The 18,309-nt window shown below is 47.6% G+C and overlaps 3 protein-coding genes across 3 annotated transcripts; all 3 read left to right on the forward strand.

The window, feature by feature from the left end:
- Positions 1-995: 995 nt before the first annotated feature.
- On the forward strand, positions 996-3,717 carry LOC130195117 (zinc finger protein 771-like). Its single transcript, XM_056416413.1, has 3 exons — positions 996-1,033; positions 1,367-1,604; positions 2,278-3,717. The coding sequence occupies exons 2-3, from the start codon at positions 1,412-1,414 to the stop codon at positions 3,300-3,302; spliced, it is 1,218 nt and encodes a 405-aa protein (XP_056272388.1). The 5' UTR covers positions 996-1,033; positions 1,367-1,411; the 3' UTR covers positions 3,303-3,717.
- A 5,786-nt stretch (positions 3,718-9,503) lies between these two features.
- On the forward strand, positions 9,504-12,293 carry tmed6 (transmembrane p24 trafficking protein 6). The gene is made up of 4 exons (XM_056416146.1): positions 9,504-9,716; positions 10,524-10,650; positions 10,900-11,075; positions 12,066-12,293. The coding sequence occupies exons 1-4, from the start codon at positions 9,504-9,506 to the stop codon at positions 12,291-12,293; spliced, it is 744 nt and encodes a 247-aa protein (XP_056272121.1).
- A 751-nt stretch (positions 12,294-13,044) lies between these two features.
- On the forward strand, positions 13,045-17,109 carry LOC130195119 (transmembrane emp24 domain-containing protein 6-like). Its single transcript, XM_056416419.1, has 4 exons — positions 13,045-13,291; positions 14,150-14,276; positions 14,362-14,516; positions 15,780-17,109. The coding sequence occupies exons 1-4, from the start codon at positions 13,073-13,075 to the stop codon at positions 15,999-16,001; spliced, it is 723 nt and encodes a 240-aa protein (XP_056272394.1). The 5' UTR covers positions 13,045-13,072; the 3' UTR covers positions 16,002-17,109.
- Positions 17,110-18,309: the final 1,200 nt, after the last annotated feature.

Genomic DNA, 18,309 nt, shown 5'->3' on the forward strand with positions numbered 1-18,309 from the left:
TCCATCAGCCCCGTAAGCTCCGCCTACTTTAGATTTCCCGCCAGTTTGTTTTTGTGAAAAACACATAATTGCACATTTCTCCTACGCCCTGGGTCCGATTCCTGCCAAACTGTCTGACGATCACAATAGGAGCTATATCACCTGAAGTTATCAAAAGCCTTTTGATATCTCATTGTGTTGAGGAGATATGGACCAATGAACCGCTAAGGGGCGTGTCTAGTTCTTAGTATTGTGAATAACCACTCAGAACGTGGCATCATCATACCTCAAGGCCACCGAGTACCTGGAGTGTACCCTCGCCCCATGAATCACTTTTATTAAAATTGAGTATTTCTGTTATTTTAGGGTGATTAAAATACGAGGTTTGAATGTATTGCGTTTTCACGGCAATAGCCCAAAACACGTCCAGATTTTAGGAGACATTCGACCTCCGTCTCACAGTAAAATTGCTCAATCTCTTTCGTCATCGTACGAGACGTCGGAAACAAAGAAGTGAGACTGAGTTCTGCCAGCGGGTGAAATGTGTGAGCTTCTTCTTTTTTTTAGGACGTTTCCTTATCTGAAAAGAAAATGTATATTTTCATCAAGTTTAAATGAGTTAAAGTTGGTGTGTCTTAAAAATTGTAATAGAGCTTTTCAAACATTACAGGTGGTGAATACACAGAGTGAAGTAAAAAGTAAAAGCTGTTCTGGAGTCAAAGTATAAAGCAGCATACAATGGAAATAGTCAAGTAAAGTACAAGTACCTCCAAATTGTAATTAAGTACAAGTTGAGTAGTACAAGTTGAGTAAATATATATATATATATATATATATATTTACCAGTAGGTAAATCACTTTTTTTTAAAACATTTTTATTTTATTTTGTATTAAGTGTCAAACTCGACCCGTTTGAGGACGTGTTTCCCCGCTTGACCTGCAGGGGGCGCCAGAGAGGCCAACGTGGGGGTGACGTCACGGAGACCACGACAATGCTGACTGCGGTTCCTCCGCCGTCACATTTTATTGTCTACCCTTATTCAAGGCTTTAAGGGTAATTATTATTATTCACGTTAGACGTTTTACACGGAGACAAACAAACGTGCGCCATTAAAAAAATATACACGTTTAAGATCGTGTTGCTTTAATCCACACACACGCCGTTATATAACTCGACTGTGTACAAATACCTTGATTAAAAAAAGAAATTGGCGTAATGAATACGCGGGGATATGAACCGAAAATAAATGTGTCGACGCTTTTATTTTGAAGGACAGCGGGCCACCCGGAAGTCGTTCACTCCGTGTGCTGAACCTGCGCGATGCAGAGCTTCGTCCCGCCCCGGGCCTCGTTGTAAACCGCGTAAAAACCCCGTTTTGTGACGCAGTTTGTTGCCGTGAAGAGCAGGAAGAAGAAGAGGAAGAGAAGAAAGATGGCGGGCGTCCAGCTGCTGCGGCGCTTCGTGAGCCAGCGGCTCAGCGCCGCCGCGGAGGACATCTTCTCCGCGTTCGAGAGAACCGTCGCGCAGTACGAGGAGAAGCTGCAGCGCAGCGCGGAGGAGAACCAGCGGCAGCGGAAGCTGCTGGACGCGCTGTACAACCCGGAAGTCCGGCTGCACAGAGGAGGTAGCGCTCTTGGCTTCATTGTATCTTTGATCTGACGGATTCAGGACAACGTGGCGTTTATGTTTCAGGATTTATACTGAACTACTGTACATAAAGTACTTTATCCTGAACTACTGGACATAAAGTACTTTATCCTGAACTACTGGACATAAAGTACTTTATCCTGAACTACTGGACATATTATCCTGAACTACTGGACATAAAGTACTTTATCCTGAACTACTGGACATAAAGTACTTTATCCTGAACTACTGGACATAAAGTACTTTATACTGAACTACTGGACATAAAGTACTTTATCCTGAACTACTGGACATAAAGTACTTTATACTGAACTACTGTACATAAAGTACTTCATACTGTACTACATGTCAGAGGTGTATGTGGTACTTTTACTGCACTACGTCTTATTTCGAGGTACAATGAGTTTGAATAAGTTTATGAAACATTTTCCTCTTGACCATTAACTTCTGTTTCTGACTGAATAACTTCGACTGTTACGCAACTTTACGTAATTAAGTCATTATTTCATTATTTTTTTCTCGTTATGAACGAATGAAACGTGATGAACACATGAAACGTGATGAATGAATGAATCGTACCACGCATGATGTAAAGAGAGATGCTAAGTACAGTTTTCTCATGCGTGTCCATGTATTTCTTTATTCTCCAGACATCCAGCAGCTGGAGGTGGTTCCAGAAGAGGTTCCCCCTGAGCAGCAGGACTGGACCCCCAGTCTGGACCAGGAGGACCCAGAACCCCCACACATCATTAAAGAGGAAGTGGAGGAACTCTGGATCGGTCAGGAGGAGGAGGAGGAGGAGGAGCTTCAAGGTCTGGAGGAGGAGGAGGAGGAGGAGCTTCAAGGACTGGAGGAGGAGGAGCTTCAAGGGCTGGAGGAGGTCAACATCAAGTTCCCACTCGGGGAAGGAGGCGAAGAACCGGCCCACGAGGGTTCTCTGAGAGCCTCTGAACCCGAAGCGGACGGCAGCGGTGACCGGGAGGTGAAGGACGAAGCGCCCGCTCCGGATATCGAACGACGAGCCGGTAAACCGCCGGCGCGCAAACGTCTCGGCTGCTTCGGCGCCGGCGGTTCGGGTCACCGTGCGGGGGAGAAACCGTGCGGCTGTCCGGTCTGCGGCCAGCGGTTCTCCCGGAGGTCGGCGTTGACGACGCACATGAGGCTCCACGCAGACGGGAAACCGTGCCTCGGTTCCGGCGGCGGTGGTTTGGGTCAACACGGCAGAACCCACGCTGGGGATAAACCGTGCGGTTGCAAAGTGTGCGGTCAGCGGTTCTCCCGGAGGTCGTCTCTGAGGACTCACATGCGGCTCCACTCGGACGGCGAGCGCTTCTGCTGCCCGGCGTGCGGCGCGAGCTTCGGCTCCAGCAGCAAGCTGGTGATCCACATGAGGATCCACACGGGCGAGCGGCCCTTCAGCTGCGCCGTGTGCGGCAAAGGGTTCGCCATACGGGGGAACCTGAGACGCCACCTGACGGTTCACACGGGGGAGAAACCGTTCGGCTGTTCGCTCTGCAGCAAGAGGTTCGCCCAGAAGGGACACCTGAGGCAGCACCTGGCCGTCCACACCGGGGAGAAACCCTTCAGCTGCTCCTTCTGCGGCAGGAGGTTCACCCAGCACAGTAACCTGAGGAGGCACCTGATGGTCCACACGCACACGGGCCAGACCAGCTAGCAGACCATCAAGACCAGCTAGCAGACCATCGAGACCAGAGACCAGACCATCGAGAACACAGACCAGCTAGCAGACCATCGAGACCAGAGACCAGCTAGCAGACCATCAAGACCAGAGACCAGCTAGCAGACCATCGAGACCAGAGACCAGAGACCAGACCATCGAGACCAGCTAGCAGACCATCGAGACCAGAGACCAGACCATCGAGACCAGAGACCAGCTAGCAGACCATCGAGACCAGAGACCAGCTAGCAGACCATCGAGACCAGAGACCAGACCATCGAGAACACAGACCAGCTAGCAGACCATCGAGACCAGAGACCAGACCATCGAGAACACAGACCAGCTAGCAGACCATCGAGACCAGAGACCAGACCATCGAGACCAGAGACCAGCTAGCAGACCATCGAGACCAGCTAGCAGACCATCGAGACCAGAGACCAGCTAGCAGACCATCAAGACCAACACAGACCAGCTAGCAGACCATCGAGACCAGAGACCAGCTAGCAGACCATCAAGACCAGAGACCAGACCATCGAGAACACAGACCAGCTAGCAGACCATCAAGACCAGCTAGCAGACCATCGAGACCAGAGACCAGACCATCGAGAACACAGACCAGCTAGCAGACCATCGAGACCAGAGACCAGACCATCGAGAACACAGACCAGCTAGCAGACCATCGAGACCAGAGACCAGCTAGCAGACCATCGAGAACACAGACCAGCTAGCAGACCATCGAGACCAGAGACCAGACCATCGAGAACACAGACCAGCTAGCAGACCATCGAGACCAGAGACCAGACCATCGAGAACACAGACCAGCTAGCAGACCATCGAGACCAGAGACCAGCTAGCAGACCATCGAGAACACAGACCAGCTAGCAGACCATCGAGACCAGAGACCAGCTAGCAGACCATCGAGAACACAGACCAGCTAGCAGACCATCAAGACCAGACCATCGTGACCAGAGACCACATACGGAAGAAACCCTTGAGTTGTAGCGTTAAAAAAGATTTTACACAACTTTGTTTTTGACAAAATATCCAAAGTGGAGAAACAGAAGAAACTGAAGCTGCAGAGATGCTTTCTTTGTTTGTTTCTTTCTTTGTTTCTTTGTTTCTTTTCAGGAGGGCTGAAGAACCGAACCCGGACCGGACTTAAAGTCACTACGGAGAACTCTAACATTGTGTTGAATGTGGCGCCCCCTGTGGACTAAAGTGGTAGTGTCTCTGATTTCATGTACTTTTCATGTGTAAAAACTCGTCATATTTATTATAGTTCTGTGCTTTCTGTAACTAAAGCTGCCAAATAAATAAGAGTTTTTATTTTTATGCAACTAAAAATGTCCGTGGAATCCATTTATATCACTAAACTATCTTATATATATATATTATATAACAGGATAATAATCTATAATTGTAATGAATACATGTAAATCAATCTTTTGATAAGCAATTATCACAATAAAGGTGATATATAGATATACTTTGTGATAATAATCTATACATATATAGCCTTCATTATGATATATATTTATACACATATGGATATATATATACCCTTCATTATTATATATTTTTAAAGATATAAATCTATTTATATTAGGGCTGTCAGCGTTAACGCGTTAATCTATGCGATTTATTTGGCCGCGTTAACGCACTAAAATATTTGAACGCAATTAACGCAAATTTTTTATTTTTATTTATTTTTTTAACCTTTGCGGTACGGTTTGACACTGTTTCCGTTTTTAAAACAATTATTTCTCCGCGAAAATAAGGATCATAAATGAGTTTAACTCGTGGATGAATCAGTCGGGTTTCCTCCTGCTGCTCCTTCCTCCCGTCTCCCCCTCTGATACACAGAGGAACGGAGGGGCGACGTGTCGGGACACGCGGCGCGGAAAGATCTCGTCACACGAAACCTTCAACGTGATTTGTCAATCCGTTTGTCTGTCAACATTTCGGGAAAAAAACAACCAATGAACACTCAGTAAATCACAAAGGACCTCCCACCTCACAGGTTAGGCTCATTTAGCAGCCTGTCAGTCAGACAACCAGAGGACACGGCGCGAGGACAATGAGGCTCATTTCAGAGCTGAGATTGTTCTGGAATGTTTGATGTATAACACGTGGGGGTGTGTCACATGCAAAAGACTTTAAACGGTGAATTTAATTTATTTTGTAAAATGTATAAAATGAGCCCAGCCTCCAGAGGGTTAACGTGACATATGTGAATGTCAGTCAGTTACCAAGGCCACTGAATCAGAATCAGAATCAGAAACAGGTTTATTGCCAAAGAATGTTTTCACAAACAAACGAGGAATTTTTTTTGGTGGAAGGTGCAACATTTGGACATGACAAACAAACAACAATCAACGCGACGGAAAGACAACAAATAATGTGAGAGTGTTTGGGTGTGTGCTTCAAGTGGTGTGTTTTAGTTAAAGTGCATGTTAAAGTGACGTGTGTGGAGGAGTGGGAGGAAGAGGGAGGAGGAGGAAGAGGAGGAACAGAGAGGAGGAGGAAGAGGAAGGAGCGGGAAGAAGGAGGAGAGAGGAAGGTGGAAGAAGAGGTGGTAGTCCTGGGGTTGACAGTCAGTCAGTCCCGGGTCCATTCATGAGCCCGACCGCCGACGGAAAAAGCTTTTGTTGTGGCGGGTGGACTTAGTCATGATGGACCGCAGCCTCCTGCCAGAGGGAGGGACTCGAACAGGAGTGTCCAGGGTGGGAGGGGTGGCGACAATCTTTCTGGCCCGCTTCAGTGACCTGGAAGTGAACAGGACCTGGAGGAAGGCAGATTGCAGCCGATAACCCTCTCGGCCGGCGGATGATGCTCTGCAGCCTGCGCTTGTCTTTGGCTGTGGCTGCAGGGTGCAGACGGTGATGGAGGAGCAGATGATGGACTCAACGATGGCCGTGTAGAACTGTACCATCATCTTCCCTGGCAGGTTGAATTTCCTCAGCTGCCTCAGGAAGAACATCCTCTGCTGGGCCTTCTTGGTGATGGAGCCGATGTTCAGCTCCCACTTGAGGTCCTGGGTGATGATGGAGCCCAGGACGCGGTAGGACTCTACAGCGTCGAGGGTGGAGGCACACAGGATGAGTGGGGCGGGTGGGACTGCATTCCTCCTGAAATCCACAACCATCTCCACTGTCTTCAGAGCGTTGAGCTCCAGGTTGTTCTGGCTGCACCAGGTCACCAGGTGGTCAGTCTCCCACCTGTAGGCGGTCTCGTCCGCCAGACATGAGTCCAATGAGGGTGGTGTCATCCGCGAACTTTAGGAGCTTGACGGACTGGTGACTGGAGGTGCAGCTGTTGGTGTACAGAGAACAGCAGGGGGAGGAGACAGCAGGGGGAACCCCGTGCTGGTGGTCGTGGAGACGAGCCTGGTCTCCCAGCCCCTGCTGCTTCCTGTCGGTCCCTGAAGTCTGTGATCCACCTGCAGGTGGAGTCGGACACGTGCATCTGGCAGAGCGTGTCCTGTAACAGGGACGCGATGATGGAATTGGAGGCAGCGCTGTAGTCCAAAAACAGGATCCTGGGCGGTTCCTTCCGGGAGTCCAGATGCTGGAGGATGTAGTGAAGGCTGTTGTGACTGCATCGCCTGCAGACCTGTTGGCTCTGTAGGCGAACTGCAGGGGGTCCAGGAGTGGGTCTGTGATGGTCTTAAGGTGTGACAGGACCAAGCGTTCAAAGGACTTCATGACCACAGAGTCAGGGCGGGCGACCCTAGTCATTGAGTCCTGTGATCTTGGGTTTTTGGGGACGGGATGATGGTGGAGGCCTTGAAGCAGGCTGGAACGTGGCATGTCTCCAGGAGGTGTTGAAGATGTCGGTGAACACCGAGACAGCTGGTCAGCACAGTGCTTCAGGGTGGGAGAGGAGGTCCCCGTCCGCCTGCTGCTGCGGGGTTCTGCTTTTAAACAGCCTGTTGACGGTCTCTCAGGGATGACGAGCGCTGAGTTGATGGAGGGTGCTCCAGAGGTGTGAGCCCTGATGGGCTGGGGAGGTGGGCTGATGGTCTGAGGCTTGTTGGTGGAGCTGTGTGGGATTGTCTCAGGACTGCTCCATTGTCTTTCAAAGCGGCAGTAGAACTCATTGAGCTCGTCTGCCAGAAGCACATTGTTCATGGAGTGGGGTGATTTGGGCTTGTAGTTGGTGATCTGCCTGAGCCCTCTCCAGACAGAAGCAGAGTCGTTTGCTGAGAGCTGCTGTTGCAGTTTCTCAGAGTACAGTCGTTTAGCATCTCTCACCGCCTTGCTAAACCTGTATTTGGACTCTGTGTACAGGTCCTTGTCCCCACTCCTGAATGCCTGGTCCTTCTGCAGTCTTAGCTTCCTGAGCTCCGCTGTGAACCAGGGTTTGTCGTTGTTATAACTCACCCTGGAGCTGGATGGAATACAGCTGTCCTCACAGAAGCTGATGTAGGAAGTTACAGCCTCTGTGTACTCATCCAGGCTGTTGGTAGCAGTCCTGAAGACATCCCAGTCAGTACAGTCAAGATCCTCCAGAGCCTCACTGGTCCACTTCTTGAACTTCCTCACCACAGGTTTGCAGAGCTTTAGTCTCTGCCTGTATGAGGGAATCAGATGAACCATGACGTGGTCAGAGTTTCCCAGTGCAGCTCGAGGGACGGCGTGATAGGCCCTGCTGATTGTTGTGTAGCAGTGGTCCAGAATGCTCTTCTCTCTGGTAGGGCATTTAATTAACTGTCTATATTTAGGGAGTTCGTGGCTGAGGTTTCCTTTGTTAAAATCCCAGTACAATAACTAAAGAGTCCGGGAAGGTCCGCCCACACACCGTATCTGTTCGGCGAGGGTCCGCTGTGCCTCGTGCACGTTCCCCTGGGCATGTAAACTCCGCCAGGATGAATGAAGCGAACTCACGTGGGGAGTAGAAGGGTTTGCAGTGAATGATAAAGATTCCAGGTCCGCGAACAGTGCTGTAGAATCACCGTTACGTTGCACCAGCCGTTGTTGAGGTAAAGCAGATTCCTCCACCCTTTTTTTTCCGGAGAGCTCCGTGACCCGGTCCGCCGGAACAGCTGGAAGCCAGCGAGCTGGGCGCAGAGTCTGGTATCGAGCCACTAAGCCATGATTCCGTGAAGCACAGAACGGAGGATGAGGAGAAGTCTCTGTCTCTCCCACCAGCAGCTGGAGTTCGTCCAGTTTGTTGCACAGTGAGCGGACGTTGGAGAAATATGCCCGGCAGCGCTGTACGAGATCCCGTTTCCGTAGCCGCAAGCGCCCTGAACGTTTCCCTCTCGGCGTCTCACCGCGGGCGACCGCAGGTGAGCACACCTTTTACAAAAATGTCCAGTAACTCCACAGAAGTTAAAAACGTTGGAAGTAAATCCGCTGGAGTTGTTCCCCTGATGTTCAAGAGCTCTTCTCTGGTGAAAGAGCTCTGGGAATCCCAGCAGAAAACAGTATTTAAAACGAAAACAACAAAAAACATCGCGCACCAACACACCGAGGCGACCGTCCGCGGCGCCATCAGGATAAGGATGGTTCTGCTGTTCAATGTTAAAGATGACAGGACCAATGGGGTCTCAATATACTTCTTTTTTTTAACTAATCTGATGTTTCACTGAAGAAACAATTTATCATCCACGATATTAAATACCTCGCTGGCACTTTATAGGTAGGAGCCTCTTTGAAAACACAGCTCTGTGTGAAGTTTTGTCTTTAAAAAGAAGGAAAACACTTTTAAGCGCGATTAATTAATCGCAATTTCAAAATGTGCGATTAATTAGTTAATTTTTTTTAATCGATTGACAGCCCTAATTTATATATATATGTTTTTAATATATATATTATATATATATATAACAAAAATATATACATTTATATGTATATATTTATTTTTATATATTAATATAAAATATTTAAATTTATATATTTATTTATAAATATGTATTTCTGTATATATATATATATATATATTTATATAGCCTTCTATGTTAAAAGTGAAACAACGTGTGGGGATTAAATGTTTGTCATTAATTTGAAATCTAAGGTGTCGTCGACCAGCAGAAGAAGTCCTCCGTCCCGTTAGGCTCCTCCCCCTCTCCTCTAGCTCCTCCTCCTCTCCATCTGTGACCGCGGCCCAGTGTTCCCACCGGTCCCAGTTAATCATTCCTCATCTCCCCAGCAGTCCTGCACCCCTCATGTCCAGAAAGCTCCTCGTGGCCCAGACATGTGGTCCCGGATCCCCGTGCTGTGCCTCATCCTCGCGTTGGGGGGGCCGGTGGGCGCCGGGCCCCTCGCGGACCCCCACCCCGGCATGACGGACCAGCAGCTGTTCTGGGGATCGGACCAGTACGACTTCTCCGTGGTGCTGCCGGCCGCCGGCCTGGACTGCTTCTGGCACTTCGCCCACCGCGGGGAGAGGTTCTACCTGAGCTACATGGTGAGGGGGGGGGGTCTACCTGAGCTACAGGGTGAGGGGGGGGGTCTACCTGAGCTACATGGTGAGGGGGTTCTACCTGAGCTACATGGTGGGGGGTTCTACCTGAGCTACATGGTGAGGGGGTCAACCTGAGCTACATGGTGAGGGGGGGGGTCTACCTGAGCTACATGGTGAGGGGGTCTACCTGAGCTACATGGTGAGGGGGTTCTACCTGAGCTACATGGTGAGGGGGTTCTACCTGAGCTACATGGTGAGGGGGTCTACCTGAGCTACATGGTGAGGGGGTTCTACCTGAGCTACATGGTGAGGGGGTTCTACCTGAGCTACATGGTGGGGGGTCTACCTGAGCTACATGGTGAGGGGGGGGGGTTCTACCTGAGCTACATGGGGAGGGGGGGGGTTCTACCTGAGCTACATGGTGAGGGGGGTTCCGCCTGAGCTACATGGTGGGGGTGGGGGTTCTACCTGAGCTACATGGTGAGGGGGGTTCCACCTGAGCTACATGGTGGGGGGTCTACCTGAGCTACATGGTGAGGGGGTTCCACCTGAGCTACATGGTGGGGGGTTCCACCTGAGCTACATGGTGGGGGGGGGTTCTACCTGAGCTACATGGTGAGGGGGGGGGGTTCCACCTGAGCTACATGGGGAGGGGGGGGGGTCTACCTGAGCTACATGGTGGAGAGAGATTTCTCAGTGAGACAAATCCGGCGCATTTGATTGGACCGCTATAAAGTGGGCGGGGCTTAGAGTGTGCCTCCAGTGTGCCTGTCTGTCTGCCTGTCTGTCTGCCTGTCTGTCTGTCTCCAGGTCCAGTGGGTGACGGGCGTCGCCCATGACAGACACCTGTCTGTCACCGTCAACGCGCCCAGTGGACTGATGGTGTCCACCGCCGACGACCCCAAGGGTCAGATCAACTTTGAGGCCGAGGAGACGGGTACCTGTCTGTCTCTCTGTCTGTCTGTCTGCCTGTTTTCCAAACACTTCCTGTGTATATTGTGTCTCACTTCCTGTGTGCATTGTCTCACTTCCTGTGTATTGTCTCACTTCCTGTGTGTATTATGTCTCACTTCCTGTGTGTTGTCTCACTTCCTGTGTGTTGTCTCACTTCCTGTGTGTGTTGTCTCACTTCCTGTGTGTTGTCTCACTTCCTGTGTGTGTTGTCTCACTTCCTGTTGTCCTCCAGGTTTCCATCAGATGTGCTTCAATAACTTCCACAACCGCTTCGGCTCCATGCAGATCTTCCTCAGCTTCGGCGTTTACTACGACGGACACAAAGACTCCGCCCAGCAGAAAGAGGAGGAGCTAAAGAAGAAGGAGGAGCTTAGACAAGACCTGAACAACACACTGAGCTTCATAGAGGTACACACACACACACACACACACACACACATATAAACACACACACACACACACATGCGCAGTCACACACACACACACACATACGTACACACACACACACACACACACACACAGACACATATAAACACACACACACATACGTACACACACACACACACACACACATATAAACACACACACACACATACACACACACACACACACACACATACGTACACACACACACACACACATACGTATACACACACACACACATACACACATACACACACACACATACACACATACACACACACACACACATACACACACACATGCGCAGTCACACACACACACACATGTGCAGTCACACAGACACACACATACGTACACAGACACACACACACACATATAAACACACATACACACACACACGTACACACATACACACACACATACACACACATACGTACACAGACTCACACACACACATATAAACACACTTACACACATACACACACACATATAAACACACATACACACACACACGTACACACATACACACACACATACACACATACGTACACAGACTCACACACACACATATAAACACACGTACACACATACACACACACACATGTACACACATACACATACACACACACACATGTACACACATACACACACATGCACAGTCACACACACACAGACACACATACGTACACAGACTCTCACACACACACACACACACACACAGACACACACACAAACACGCATACGTAACCAGACACACACACACATATAAACACACATATAAACACACACACACGCACATATAAACATACATACAGTCACACACACACACACACACACACACATACACACACGCACATATAAACACATACATACACAGACACAAACACACATACGTACACACACACACAGACACATATACACACACACACACATGCCCCCCCCCCCCACACACACACACCCTCTGATGTGTTCCAGGACTCCACCCACAAGGTGGAGAACCACGTGTTCCACGTGTTCCGCTACTACAGCTTCGGCCGCATGGGGCGGAGCTCCGACCACTTCCTGTTGTTGTCCAACGCGCGGTACGTGACCCGCTGGTCGGTCGCCCTCAGCCTCCTCATCGTCACCTGCGGGTACCTGCAGCTCGTCTTCCTCAGGAGGCTCTTCATCACCGCCGGCGAGGAGGAGAAGCCGCGCTGCTGAGAGGAGTGTGTACTTGTGTAGTGTGTACTTGTGTAGTGTGTACTTGTGTAGTGTGTACTTGTGTAGTGTGTACATGTGTACTTGTGTAGTGTGTACTTGTGTAGTGTGTACTTGTGTACTTGCATACTTGTGCAGTGTGTACTCATGTACTTGTGTATTGTGACCTTGTGTACTTAAGTACTTGTGTAGTGTGAACTCGTATACTTGTGTACTCGTGTACTTTCTTCACGCCGTCTCAATAAACACGAGATGTTTTCCTCAGCAGGCCGGTCGAAATGTTTATTTATGTTTAGAAACATTTGATAATTATAATTACTTCATATTTATTTAATCAAGTTTAAAAAGTTCAATAGAAAAAAAATAAAAAATGGTTAAAACAGCAAAACAGGAGAGACCGTGAGAAGAAGAAAGAAAAAATATATAAATATATTTATATATTTACACAAATCTATATAAATATATATATAAATGTCTTTATACTTATATATATATTTTTATTTATTTATTTATCACGTCTCGCTCTGCTGTCCTAACGAGGCAATGAGTCTCGTCTCTTTAACTCTTCGTTCCAGAGTGAATGCAGAGAAAGAAAAGAAGGTCCTCTGACCTTCATGTTGATGGTCAAGGTCACGACTCACATTCTGTGTTTGGCTGTCAGGCGTCTGGACTGAGTGTTTGCAGACGAGGGTTAATCATTACTGTTCCGCCTAGAAAGGCTGCTGCTGCACACACTGCTGCTGCACACTCTGCTGCCGCACACACTGCTACTGCACACCACCATGCTGCTGCACACCACCCTGCTGCTGCACACCGCGCTCATCGCGTTGGGCTCTCGGTGCGTCAGCAGCAGGAAGTCCGAACCCGTCCTCGACGAGGCCGCCGCGGGACTCTTCAGAGGAGCCGACAAATACGACTTTGCCGTGGAGGTCCCGGCTGCGGGGGCCGAGTGTTTCTGGCACTTCGCCCACCAGAGTGGAAACTTCTACTTGACGTACCTGGTGAGCTTCCTCCCGCCTCAGAGGGTCGGGGTGTTCTTTGTTTCACGCGCTTGTTGGGAAGTGATTGCGCAACAAGGTTTTTTGGTTTCCGTGTGCCGTTTGTCCTTCAGGCTTATCACGCCGACCTTCAAAGTCGTCCAGTTTATATCGTTCATTATCCTATAAGTGATGTTTGCAAAAGCTCTCGCCCACTTTGTAGAAATTAAGAGTATGGGCTCGTAGATATTAAAATGAATTGCCTTCTTCAAACTTCTTTAAACTTCTGTAAACTTCTTTAAACTTCTGTAAACTTCTTTAAACTTCTTTAAACTTCTGTAAACTTCTTTAAACTTCTATAAACTTCTTTAAACTTGTGTAAACTTCTATAAACTTCTTTAAACTTCTTTAAACTTCTGTAAACTTCTTTAAACTTCTGCAAACTTCTGTAAACTTCTTTAAATCAGTTCAAAAATAAAAGAGATCCAGACTGTAAACCGACCAATGGAACCAAATAACTTGTCATTGTTTAAATATGTTTTTATGGGGATTTGTTCACACTAAAATATATTAAAGTAGCCTACTTACTCTTACGGAAACACGCATTTCATTTGAGTTCTAGTTTAGTTTTAAAGGTGCTAAAGACGAACTTCAGAGCATTGCTGTTGCCTCCACGTGGAAGAGTTGTGATAGTGCATGGGTGAAAGCACATCGGGTTGTATTTGCAGAATATATTTATATATATCGAACATTATAACTATTACGAGAATCACTGAGGACGTGATTAGTTGCCGTGTCTCGCAGGAGTGTATCGCTGAGTCAGAGAAAAGGTCTAGAACCTCGAGCGAAGGTCTTCTTGAGGGTTTCGATGTCTGGTCTCAGGTGCAGTGGGTGACGATGATGGCCAATGACCACCGGCTGTTTGTGACGGTGAACTCACCGCAGGGCGTTCTCGTGGCTTCAGAGAACCAGGCGGTCGGTCAGATGGAGTTCCAGACTCAGGTGACAGGTGGGTTCATCAGAGACCCTCATCACGGACCCAGGTATCGTAGACGTTCTGTCCTCCGGGGTAACGGCAGTGTCCCTCCCGGCAGGTTTTTACCGGATCTGTCTCGGGAACCACAACAACCAGTTCGGAGGCATCAGGGTGTTTGTGAACTTCGGCGTCATCTACGAAGGCTCCGAGGAGTCAAAGAGAGAGGCGGAGGAAGGAGAGAAGGTCCTCAACAGCACTTTGGCCGGCATTGAGGTATTTGTCTTGGTTCTAGTCTCTGGGGGTTTGGACTCGTGTTTATCAAACAGAACCTCCGGTGATCGCATGAGAGTGTGGATACAAGCGGTCAAGATGTGTTTCCTTTGTTCGCTGACCAGACCTTTACGATAAGGAGAGGATCCCAGACACCTCCTTCCTTTAGAGTACGGGTGTCAAACACAAGCTAGCTAGCTACCTTGATATCGTGAATATGGAACTTTGAATAGCCAGAATACACGGTGCTAAAGAAGGAACCATCTGATCCGGGTCCACGGCTTTAAGCAACATTCAACAATATATATAATGTAACATAATATAATACATTCCCTTATATAATAGCTGGAGATGTATGAGGGAGGTGGGGGGTGGGCGTCGCCAACAGTGGGAGGGGTACATTTACATTATGTACTGTATGTGTGTATCTACTCGGGTATGCAAGTATGTGCATATATATGTCAATATGTATGCAGGTTTTTGCATGTATACCCGTATTTATATATATATATATATTCTTTTTTAATAGTTTCAATGTTTTGTCTGAGTACCTTTGTGTACGTACAGTGTGTACATATTTTCCTTTGCATGTGCATACCTCGAAAACCAATAAAAGATTTGATCACCAAAAAAAAGTGTCAAACACGAGGCCCGGGGCCGAAACCGGCCCGCCCCATCATTTTCTGTGGCCCCTCACGGCTTGAAAGACACGCGATCGCTTTTTCTTAAAGAAATTGAAGAAACATTTCCCGTGCTTTTATTTTGAAGGTTTCAAATTAAATGGATTAATGTTGCAATATTAGAAACATTTTCTTATGCACTATATTTCTACACTCTAAAAAACAATAATCAAATGCAAAGAGAGTTATTTAACAACATGTCCGAGGCCGCCCTCAAAGGGTTGTAACTGAAACATAGAAACGTATAAACTACTACCCAACATATTGTTAAATAACTCTATTATTGTTTATTTGAGTGTAGAAATATTGACCATAAGAAATGCTCTCTAATATTATAGCATAAATCCATTTAATTTAAAACCTTAAAAATAAAAGCACGGGATATTTTTCTTACATTTCTTTAAGAAAAGGTGATTATATGTCTTTTAAGTTGTCAGGGGCCACATGAAATGATGTGGTGGGCCGGATTTGGCCCGCGGGCCTTGTGTTTGACACCCGTGTCATAGTTGGACGAGTTCCAGGTGTATCATCTTATCATCTGTGGCCTGTTGACATGAAACTAAACGACCTGCCGTATCTGATGTAGGAGAGCGTGCAGAAGCTCCAGAACCAGATCTTCCACATGTGGCGTCATTACAACTTCGCCCGCATGAGGAAAGGGAAGGACCACTACGTCCTGCTGGCCAACGCCAACTACGTCACCTGGTGGTCGGCCGCCCAAAGCCTGGGCATCCTCCTCTCCGGGTACCTGCAGCTCCTCGTCCTCAAGAGACTCTTCCGCACCGACTCCAGCCGGCCGCGATGCTGAAGGGAAGAACGTCCGCGCGTCCTCCGGCGCCGCCCGGACGGGATTTCGTCTTTTTCACATGTTAAGTTTAAAAAAAAGATCTGCCAGGTCCGAGTGCTGGAACGTGTTCCGGATTCATAAAGTTATAATATAAGGTATTTAATAAAAGAATAAGGATCACAAAGCATATCTACCTGTCCCAGCCGGGTCCACAGGCCGAAGAGACGCTGCATTCAGTTGACTGTCTATCGCACAGGTGTCAAACATGAGGCCCGCGGGCCGAATTTTGGCCCGCCACATAATTATATGGAGCCCCTGACGGCTTAAAAGACATATGATCACCTTTTATTTCAAAAGAAAAATGTCATGTGCTTTTATTTTGAAGGTTTCAAATTTAATGGATTTGTGTTATAATATTAGAGAAATGTTCTTGTGTACAATATTTCTATACCCAAATAAACAATAATCAAATGCTAAGAGTTATTTAACAATATGTTGAAGTAGTTTATACAGTGTTTCAGTTACAACCGGCCCTTTAAGAGGGCGGCCATGATGCGGATGTGGCCCACGGTGGCCCCTGGTCTATCGTATTCACGCAAGAGGACATGTGACGTGCCTCATAACTCCTACGTTAGTGAAGGCATCTTTTCACTGGGCTGAGAGCCAATCAGTGGTCAGTATGTTGGTCACATGCACAGACCCTTACATTTCACAGCATGCTATTGGCTAACCCCTACAGGAGACGGGCTAATCTTATCTACTACAACATACTTCATATACAGTCCTTCACAATAAGAGATTTCAAAATAAAATGTCTGCTTCCGGCTGAAACAGCCGTTATGATGATCTCTATTATTATTTTCTGCAATAATTCAAAATCCAATGTAAAAACTTTGCTTATTAATTATTTCTTCAGGCAGTCGGCATCACTCTGGTTCCCTCGTCTTGGAGCCAATGAGATTTCTTCCGTTGTAATTTGGATTGTTGTATTTTGGATCCTGTGGGAGGTCGTCACAGGTTCCAGAATATCCTGGTTATGGTCGAGTTAAACTTGAGCTTGTTTCGCCCTTTCCTAATATTAATACATTCGAGTGAGCTCATGAAATGCAATAAAATGCTGGAGATTAAATCAACGCCTCATTCGTCTGATTTTTGTGAACTGTCGTGTCACTTTAGCTCCTCCCACTCTCAGACTCTGAGACTCTGAGACTCGTAAAGATGTCAGATTCCACCTGCTGACACGCCATTACCCACATTCTCAAACGACCGAGACACAATAGGTCTTTTCATTGTGTTTACTAGCAACGGGAACGTTCCCTTCTATCTTTAGGAATGCAGCCGTGCAGCCGGTGAACTCTCATCTTAGACTCTCATTGCCTTCATCAAAGGTTTTAGATGAGTTTTGATTGTTTTATCTTCCAGCGCTGCACAGACGCACAGCTCCCTCTACCCTTCAGACGACCCCAACGGCTTTAATCATTAAACATTAAGTGTTGGACGTCAGAAAACTGTCTCCAGTTAACTGAAAGCAAAACTGAAGCCGTCTTAATTGGGCCGGCGTGATGTTTGACGGATACCTGACCTTTGAGGTGAAGGGAGTTGTCCTGCTTCCTGCCGCTCAGGAATGCATCTCAAAGCAAGTCTTAATCTTTTATTCTTCATTTCTAAAAGGTGACGTGTGCTTGTTGTCTTGTTTAAACTGCTGCACCTCAGTCAGGAATCAAAGCTCGGCCTCCAACTTGATCAAAATGCTGCAGCTCGCACTCAACGTGGGGCCCGTATCCCCCAGTCTGAGCAGACCTGCACTGGTTGCCAGGTTACGAAACACATCTGATCTTCCCACTTTCCAACTTCAATCAGACTTGTACTGATGTGTTTACACATCTGGGTCATTTGGCGTTGTTGTCCTGGTGCTTTGTTTCAGGAGAGGCTCTGAATATGTTTTTTACGCCGCTCCGTTTCCAGTGTTTATGCTAAGCTAAGCTAACTGCCTTGTGATTGAAGGTTCTGTCTGGCCCCGCCCACCAGGAGAAGTCAGAAGCTCTGAGCGTTGCATAGCAACCTGGTTACATTGGCGTCCATCACGACGCAAGAAATGTGCTGCCGACACGTAGCTTTACACTTTAGGTCTATTTTATTTATGATTTATTTTCTGCTTTTACTGAAGTAGAATTTCAAATGCAAAACGTCCACTTGCCATGTAGTGATGGTTCGTCCGCCACTGGTTTCCCTCCGTTTCCAGTGTTTACGCTAAGCTAAGCTAACTTCCTTCAGTTTTTGCCGTAATCGGGAATTTAATAAGTGGATTCCCCAAAGTGCAGATTTCCCC

The sequence above is a fragment of the Pseudoliparis swirei genome, chromosome 6 (genome assembly GCF_029220125.1).
Source record: "Pseudoliparis swirei isolate HS2019 ecotype Mariana Trench chromosome 6, NWPU_hadal_v1, whole genome shotgun sequence".
In the NCBI taxonomy this organism is placed as follows: domain Eukaryota; kingdom Metazoa; phylum Chordata; class Actinopteri; order Perciformes; family Liparidae; genus Pseudoliparis; species Pseudoliparis swirei.